Raw genomic sequence first — 9,783 nt, 5'->3', positions numbered from 1 at the left:
CGTCCTCGTGTGGCCGGGGCCGTAGCCCTAATGCTCCAGTTAAAGCTGCTCAGTGACCAATGGGTCTGACGGTGTACTCGGAAGCTTCCATGTCTAAATGAGTCTAACTGTGTGTGGGAACAGAGCATTCCTGAAAGATGTCCGAGGATAATTCAATAAATAAATAAATATAGAACAAAACAAATATTTTTAAAAGGCAAACAATAATAGTGGTTCAAAGAGTGGAAGAGGTTCAAAAGGGAAGAAAATGAAAGGGGTGAGAAGGAGGATGTGAAGACCCTGAGTGGGGTTGAGGTTAGGCTGTCCCAGGGACGGAAGTTTAAAGAAAAAGATCAAGAACATAAAAGCTAATTATTGTATCCCAAAACAAGAGCTGAACATGCAGGCCTGCAGTCGTGTTAATGAGGTGAGGGAAAACAATTGGAGCTGTTTTGGCCATCAGCTCGTTCCAGTCTGTCTTTCCTCTGATGAGCCTTTAAAGGGCTTTTCATCTCTGTTCAGTCTCATCCGGGCAATTACTGCACGAACAAATCATGCCCATTCCAAGATGGCAGGATAAATAACTGTGATGCAGAATGAAAATACTACCCTCCCTCTTCCTTTCTCTGTCTTCCTATCTACGCCTCTTTCCTCTCTACAGTTTTCCTCTTGCTGACACATGTGGGCGCTCTCAAGTTCACTCCTGGCACACAGACAAAAGCTCTGCAATCAACACACACTGACTGCCCAGTCTCTCCTGTCATGACAGTGAAATCAAGAGGTGGCACTATGCTATGCTCACGCACAAAAGACTTGTTGCTAAAGCTGTTGAATATTGTGAGATGCTGAGCTGCCCTACAACATAATACTTTTTTGGTTCTAAATTCATGATATGAATGACAGCGGGTCAGTAACTATGATGTCAGCTTTTGCTTTACAACTGTGGTTTAGAAGAAGAGAGATTAGTATTTTGGCCAGCGCCATTTTGTAATTTTTTATTGAGAAGTGTAACAAAATTGTGGATTACAAACTTACGATTAACAGAAGGCGACAACAATTACAATTAACTTTGAGGCAGTAAAAAGCCTACTCTGAAAGGCAGCCAAAATGGACATCATGGTGTTACCTGTTAATCACAAGGTTGTCCCGCCCTAAAGCCTTCCCTACTTTATCATTTATTAAACTCTAAGTGGGACCATCATTTACTAAATGAACATCATGCTGTGATGAAGAAGACTTGAAACTAGCCATTGAGACCAGCAACTCAACAGGACAATGTTTACTGAGGTCATTCATTAAGTGAAATGTAGAATCATTTTCTCATAGACTTCTATTCATCTGGCCTTCTTGTTGCAACAAGTGCAGTCGCCAACTTCTGGCTATTAGAAAGAGTACAGGTTTGATTGCAATATGTGCAGGATAGTTGTAAAGTATCAAAAAATCAAATACAAATATTCTGAACGCCAACTTTTCTGATCTGTCTATTTGGACAGGGTCGGTATTAAAGATTGTTCTAACTCTCCCACACGTGTAACTACAATACCTTTTTCTTCATCGTGTGAGTCTAATATCATTTGGATCTTCTGTTGGTTTAATAATATATGCTTTGACACTTTAGTGCACTTAATTTGTAAATGCAAAATGTCAATATGCTCAAGCCGATGCATTTGAAGCTTGGAACCACAAAATGCAAGTAAATGTAGCTGCTTTCAAGTTCTGTATCGTTATGTGTGGCACTATGATTATGTCTTTCTGAAACATTTTGTTCCGCAAATCTCTGAGTCTGACATATTTTCATCTGACATGTTCCTGTGATTAAAAAGCAAATGTAGAATGATATACCTTGTGTGGGACCCATTCTCAGTTTTACCCAGATTTAGCTCTGCTCGGGAGGTGCTCTCAGTCATCTAAGTGTACCCTGGCTCAGATCTGGTCTGTGTATATCCCAAACCGAGCATATCATTACAGCTGAAAGAACATGGGGACAGTTGGCTGACCAGTAATTTGGCTTCCCTAAATGTTGTCACTAGTCATTCCAAAGGTTCTTCCCATCCCCACAGTCTGGACCTTACAGAGGAAACAAGCTGTACAATTAAGCGGGCATTTATAAAAAGATAAATATACCGGGAGACATGACTGTATGTGAATTTGATGCAAATTTGGACAACCAACAGACGTGACCCTTTAATCCAACATGCATGCAAGCATGGAAATATTGTCTTTATTTTATCGCTTTCTACACTTAGTAGGGGATGATTTTAGTCAGAAAGCTAGAGCTGTTGTTTTTTTTTAACTTGAATAATCTGACTTCTGTAATGTGAATTACAGAAGGGGCTCTGTTATGCTACTTTTGTTTCATATTTGTATATTATGCTTCTATGACATGTTTACATGCTTTATTGTTCAAAAAGAGCTTTATTTGTCTTGTCTGAAACCAGAGCCCAGTCTGGTCTGAATGTTTAGTTGGCCGGCTCTGTTGTGATTGGTGTTGTGCGGTCAACCACTTAGAGATGTCCCGCACCTTAGCCTATCATGTACAATGTGTTAGAGCGCTAGCCAATAGAAGCGCACAGTTACATAGTGATGTCACTATGTCACGGAAGATAATAAAGGAGTCCAATGGAGGCATTTTCAGGGGGCTAGTGTGTGGAAGAGAAACTTTGGGATTTTAACTCCCCAAAAGCATAAAAGGGCCTCTTTAAGGTACCTGTATTTTTCTTTTGGGTACACATTCCCAATTTATTTGGCAGACTGCAAATAGTTTACAAAGAAAACACATTTTTTAAGTTGTAAGTTCTCTTTTGCACAGCCAAGGAAACTTGTGCAACCCTGAAGTTCAGAGGGGGGGTTAAAGTATTTAACTGTGGAGGTCGATCTTCATACCTAGAACAGAAAATAACTGAGCATCCAACACACCTGACATCTTGTCCTCCATTTTGGTATTTGACCTGTCAAGAGAGTTTGCAAGCGTGCGTGTGTGTGTTTGTGTGTATGAACCATATATACAGTCTATGGTATGAACGCCACAGCGATGCTGGCAAATGACTTCAAACACGGCTGGTTTTTTGGTGCACAGTAATAACATTCACCCGGTAAAAATTGACATTGGTGAAGCAGAAATGAAGAGGAATTTGACCCCAGGGATAAAAGGTGTCTTTCCGCAGGGCTCACCCTCACACGCTGGAGGGGAGGGAGTGGGGTGAAGAAACAGGAGTGAAGGAGAGGAATAGTTAGAGCCAGAAGGAGACTGGGGAGATAGGAGGGCAGGACACTGCAAACCGGGATTGAAGGATTAACAGAATCAAAGAGAGAAGAATTGAAGGTGAAAGAGAAGAGTGAGACCTAGAAGGTGAGACAAGACTGTGATGATGGAAACATTAGTCAGGAAAAGAAGGATGGGAAATGAAGAGAGAAAGGCAGAAAGGTTTAAGGGCTAGAGAAATGTTAAGAAGGACGACAGAATACAGTTCAAAGAGGGCACTCAAACAGGTGTCTAAATGATGAACTATAATCAACTGGTTTTCAGCTAAATCATTACATTTCATAGCATCAAGTGATCCTCCGAGAAATAGTATCTTACAACTGGTGATGATCTTATTTTGGAATCTTAACACAACTTATGTTGGCAATTACTGTCCTGAATCATAATGGGCAACTTACTGTCTGGTTTTATAGTCTCCTCTAAAACTGACGCTGCTGATCCTGGTGCAGAACAGAAAACTCATTGTGCCTGCCCCCTCTGTTGGCAGCTGCTGGTACTACAGGAGCAGCTTCCACAGTGGCACACTTGGCTCAGACATCTGAAACATGGAAAGTGATGCTTAACCTCAACCTCATTATACGTAGTCTACTTATTCAAGTCATGGTAACCAACTGCATGTTTTATAACAAATTAACCACCATTTTGCACAAGATTAACCAAGAGTTTAGCTAATTAAACCTTACACTCAAGTTAGATTTGGCCTGCTCAGTAAATCACACAAATAAGAGAGGCTGCTGGTGTTTCTATTACCCGACCAACCGCACATAACACAGAGGAAGTACTGCTTATTCTGCATGAAGTTCTGTCTTCCAAAAAGTGTGTTTTAAAGGGTGACATTTTGAGATATGAAGATTGATTGATTTGAACATGAAGCACAGCTTGGCTTTTAAAAAAAGAATCTATTTTGTGGCCTAAAACCAAAGTTTAACAAAGCCTCTGTAGAATAAATGACATCAAGATCTAGACAACTTAAATAAAGTTAGGAACTTAAGATGTATGCAGGCCTTAAATAGTGAGCTAAGCTGAGCAAGGGCTTTACGTTCTAGCTCATGGCGACCAGGAAGAAGAGCTGATCTGGACAGACTGTGAAAGACGAGGGAGGGGACATACTGGAGGTGGTGAAAAGAGATATAGATAGAGAGAGCAGCTTCTAACTATGGCCACACAGATGCAAGCTCATACCCACATTCCTGTCTTTCTTAACATTTAAATAAGCAGTTGAGGGAATAGAGCCACCGGTTCAGGGTGAAATGTACTGATCTCAGCTCTGCTGCTTCCTCATTGGCCAAGGTGTGTTCAGTAGGCGTGGATGCCATGGAGGACAATTTCACCATCCAGCAGCTGTTATCAAGGGAGGAGGTGGAGACCCTGGAGGACAAAGGGGTCAGTGCTCCCTCTAGAGGGGGAAAGATGGGAGTGCGGAGGAAGCGGTCAGCCGGGGCCCTGCGGTCCTGCTGGACTGAGGAGATCAGCAACATTTCTCCAGGACAGAGGGAGTTTGGACACTTCAACTCATGGACAGTGAGTGGGTGATATATGTGGAGCCACAATGAAATTAGCACAGTGTAATGTTCAGCCCACAGTGCGTTAAAGGCTGTAATTAAAAGGTCATTTTCATTTCAATCTTTCAATATTCATTTGACATCATTTAGCTTGATAACAAAATACTTTGCAGTGTTTGAAATGACTTTTGCGAAAAATTATAAATAAAAAACACTTGACATACAGTATTAAAACCTTTACTCGGACATGATACAACAAACAAGATTTAGAATTAATGACTGAAAAAGTATTCATATTTTTTTTTCTTCTTTCAATCCCCGAAGTACACGATAGTCACTCAGCTCCATGTGTACGATGGAGTCGGATACAGACAGGACAAAGAACTGACACGAGAGAACAATAAAAAAAAATAAGGGTGACATATTCCACTTCTGATTTTACAGTTCTTGCTTTTGTTTAATACTTTGTCACCTAATTAATAAAATATGAATATCACAGCTGGAGAGGAGGGAGACAGGAAACAACACAAAGAAACAGCGTGAATTGTTTTTTTAAGGTGAAGAAGAGTAGACAATTAAGGGAGATTTGAGTTCTACCAGAAAATAGGTTTTCTTCTTGAGCGACTTAACGACACCTGATCTGAGTTGTGTTTCAGTCCTCATCCCTCCTTTTTCTCTTTGACTTCCAAATATCATCCCACCTAACACATGATCAACAACCTCCTCTTTAAAGTGCGCAATCATATTCCTTCCATCAAGTTCAATACATGTAACCAGATTCTGCTCAGAGGTGCCTCCTGCAACCAGACCTCTTCAGGCCTTTTCACTGCGTCTCCAAAGAGCCACGGTTTCTCCCTCATGTTCTAAATGGTGGTATCCAGCTGCAGCCACATGTGACTGACACAGTAGAGCAGGGCTATCCCTGTTTTAACCGTTCCCTACTTGCATTTCAGTCATATATGCATTTCCCTGTGTCATGGAAACAAGAGCATACGTTTTAAGGGCCGGGGGGGACCCTATTAAAAAAAAAGCACCAATGAACTGCTTGAGCACCAAGAGGGGGCCACACACTGGTGCACTACTGTCTCCAGAGAACAGCCCTTCCCCTCTCCACACAAAGTGTCACTCCGATCCTCTTAGGGTCCCTCTTTAGTATGCACTACACAGCCTAAGGTTAGCACACACTCTTTAGTCTGCTGCACAATTAACACAACATACATGACAAACAAGCACAGGGGACTGAGGCCCTGCATTAAAAAAAAGAAGCCCAAATCGGCGTACAGCTTGGCAGTGATAAACCAGTGAGGGTGGTTCAAAGGCGGCATAGCACACACTGCCTCATTGATCATAATGGGATAGGCCTTGGCTCCAGAGGGCCTGTGTCAATAGGTACAAATGCCGCCCTGATATCTATTCGATACACGATGATCAACTCTTCAGTCACAGCCAGCGATCTTATTAAAAAAAGCATGTTTAATCAATGTCCTTATTTTCAGAAAGCGATTCATTTCAAAAAGTAACAAAGATGGCGACAACAATACTGCTGCACAGTCAAAAGGTCACAGCATGCGTCTGCCTTGAGTGCACACCGTTGCAACGATAAACATGTGTGGGCGGCACGGTGGGATATAGCGGTCTCCCGTGGCGAGCGCGGATCGTCGCTACCATCAAGTAAAGTAAGCAGAGAGGGACACGGGGCACTGAATCCCTTCCTTACAGCTCTCCAATGCTCGTCCCGAAGAAAGCTTCACATCCTTTTCAAAACAGTCCAAGAATAAGAGGATTATTTTACAAAAACCTTTCCAATGCAAAGCCAAGTTCAGCCCAGTGAATGGATGAGCATTTGTTAGGTTTAAAGTTAAGCAGTGGAGACGGGGTAAAGTGGAGGAAGGGAGGAGGCTGTGTTGATAAAGCATCAGGTCAAAACGGCTTTTCATCAGCCCTCCAGCTTGGCTCCTCTTCCTCTGTGTATCAAGTCTATCATCACACCACACATCACCACCAAAGCTATATTATCTGCCAGTCAAAAGGCGGAGCTGCAGACAGACTCATTACATATGTGCATAAAAAGCATACACATGTGGCCACACATACCCTATAACAAATGTTAAAAAATCATTAATACACAACCACCAGCTCTCGCTCAAACAGCTGGCCTGATCAGCAGAGCTGCAGGTGGCTTAGCATTCAGAACCTGCACGGACTTCTCTTTCAAAAGTGTTTACTGCATCAGTTCATCATTCTTTTAATGACATACACTCGTAGTGCAATGTTAAGAAATAGAGAAATTGGTAATTTTTAACACATTGCTGTTATTTATATGGGGGATGGGAAATCTAAATCCTTTCATATGCCAATTCACTTATGTAACAGATAAAGCAACAATGTGCAGCAATTAGCATACTGTCACTTCTTGATGATTATTGGCATTTGCTCAGTCAGCTGATACATGACTGCCTTCATAATGATTCCCATCTCCAGGTATGAACATGATGCAGTAGAACTCCAAACACCAACATCCTGCATACATGCTACAGTCAGCCTACTCTCTGAGAGACAAGAAGGTTGCACTCACATTCATTCCAAACAGTCTTAGGACAGCTGTGCTATAATCCAGATCACAAAGCTCAACGTTTGGTGGCCACATATTCCTTGTTCACTCAAGTCAAAAAACTCAGACTAATAGTTTAGGCTGATCTGAACACTCCAGATACTAAAGCACTGAGACCACACCGCATCTTAAACAGTGCAAGAATGCTAGCAAATGTCGGTGCCCGTCACCTAAACCATAAGCGCGGCACCAGCTTGCGTTTCTTTGCAGACACTCCAAAAATAATGGATCAAGGGTTTACAAGGGGTCGACTTTTCCCTACATGTAGGGAATGAACAGACATCAGGAGAATACTTCATGTGTTGAATGCATGGATGGAGAACAACTGAAACAACACTTCTATGGTTAGACCAACACACTGACATTAAACAAAGCCACCTGTTTTACAGGTTATCTAACAGCCAACCTCTAATCCGCATTTCATGGGGGAGGCTAAGGGTCCTCTTTCAGAAGTATTTGGACTATCTGCAGGGCAGGAAGCTCGATGCTAATTCTGGTCAAAGTATTTCACCTTACCTTTCATCTTTTCACCAGCCTAACTGATTTCTAAAATACAAGAGACACTGTGTCTTGTAGAGTACTACGATTTGTCAGCCACAGTCCAAATGTACAAGCTGGTAGTCTGCAATAACATAAGGGGTCGTAAAGTAAGAATAAAAAAACTCTACAAGGGAATCCTGCATCCTAAGAAGAACGTTCAATAAGCGGAGAATGATTTTCCTGTGTACTTGCATACTTTGTTTGCATTGATGTGAATGTGCAAGTTTTGAACTAAAAGTATTATTTAGCACCTGGTAGAGGACAGCTGTACCTCTTCCCTGCAGAATGATACTGTAAAATATATGTTGCTAGTTGCTATTAATTGCGGAGAGTATACCTAACAGAAAACGTTAAACATGAACATAAAAGGTAATACATCTGTGTGAGACCCCAGTATTGCTCACCTTTGAGCATGTGTATATAGATTATCTCATAGTTTATCTCCTGATCATGTGGTAGCTGCATTTCATATTTCACTGTGACGCTTCAGATTCAGTTGCACACAAATTTCAATCACAGTAAATGCCAAGTGCCATTGTCAATTAAATCCAGCCAATCAATTACCAGGAACAACAGGAAGCATTGGTGCAAAAGCAGCATTGAGGTGTGGTGTGGTGTGGTGTGGTGTGGCCCTGGGCTCAATAATAATAATGTCTTCTTGATGTCCTTAATGCTAATGTTGATTCAACAGCAAAAAATTGAGCTTTTTAAATTTGACATATTTCACATTCACATTGACTGTGAACAGGCCTTTGTTTCTACACAAATCCTATGTTTTTCTTTTTTTAGTATTTACATCAACTGTACAAAAGTTGCAAGCATTGAGCCAATACACACTGAATAAAGTTTCCAAAGTTGCAGGTAGTAGGTGTAGGATTTCCATTATATAACTGATATCAATGTTGCATTACATGAACGCGACACGCTAGTTATTCAGCAAGCTGCATTGTTTACCAGACTATATTCCCATCCGGCAATCCTTCATGAGGAGCAGGATAGCAGAGAATTGGATTGATTGATGATCAGGTGAAATGTTGCATTACTGCCAATTTGAAATCATTTCATCTGGTCTTAACAATTCTTGCTGCTGCTCTTAGTGTAGCACTTCTTTTTGAGTCTGGTTTTACATAGGGGATCGGGTGCAGCATCCTAAATACAAAGCTGTGTGATGCAGACACTTTTTGATTTTCTTCCAATGGGCAGTTGATTTAAAGAAGATATTTTTGGAATAAAGAGCATCGTATCTGAAAAATCAGCTCGACTGGGTGTTTTGACAGGCGATCATACCGGCTCAACGGTTTCAAAGGGATCAGTCCCAAACTTCCTTATTGTCTGAACAGGAAGTGGGCAATCATTTAACATGTTCTATAATAAATCATCACATCTGATTCAACAATGATGCAATAATGACAAAATCCTACACATAGTAGCTTCAAGTTCATCTTAGGTGTCTGAGAATAGATGGTCATTTCTAGGAAACAGGAACATTTACACAGTAACAATTCACAAAAGTGCATAAATGACCACCAGCAAAAGGAGGATTTGGGAGAAAAGGAGATACAAGAAACTAGGATTAAGTCATGCAGGAAGCTGTACTTCCTGTGAGCCTCAAAATGATTTCAATTGCCAACCAACTGCCCAAATAGAGAAAAGGAGGAAATCAAAACTAGGAAAAAAAAAAAAAATTCAAGTCATTCTTCTAGTCTTACAAAAAGCCCGCTGTGCGCATCACGGTGGGAGGGACACAGCTCGTCTTTAGACAAAGTGCTCCCACTCCCCTTTTCCTGGATTTCAATGCCTTGGAAAAAGCTTTCATTTCATGAGTACAGTACTTCAAAAAAGAAACTCTAACCAGTTTCAGCATGAATATATATTTATATATATATATA

The 9,783-nt window shown here is 41.2% G+C and overlaps 1 protein-coding gene across 1 annotated transcript in view; it reads right to left on the bottom strand.

The window, feature by feature from the left end:
* Positions 1–4,964: 4,964 nt before the first annotated feature.
* The window catches only part of LOC104957485 (retinoic acid receptor RXR-beta-A), a 29,863-nt gene continuing 25,044 nt past the window's right edge, over positions 4,965–9,783 (bottom strand). The window contains exon 9 of the mRNA XM_010785121.1: positions 4,965–7,328. Coding sequence (XP_010783423.1) covers positions 7,281–7,328 — 48 coding nt within the window. The 3' untranslated portion in view covers positions 4,965–7,280. The remainder of the gene's footprint in view (positions 7,329–9,783) is intronic.

This window comes from Notothenia coriiceps, unplaced genomic scaffold, assembly GCF_000735185.1.
Source record: "Notothenia coriiceps isolate Sejong01 unplaced genomic scaffold, NC01 NC01_scaffold00027160, whole genome shotgun sequence".
NCBI classification, from domain to species: Eukaryota; Metazoa; Chordata; class Actinopteri; order Perciformes; family Nototheniidae; genus Notothenia; species Notothenia coriiceps.
Note: the sequence above shows the minus strand (reverse complement) of the source record. Positions and strands in the feature narration are given on the sequence as shown.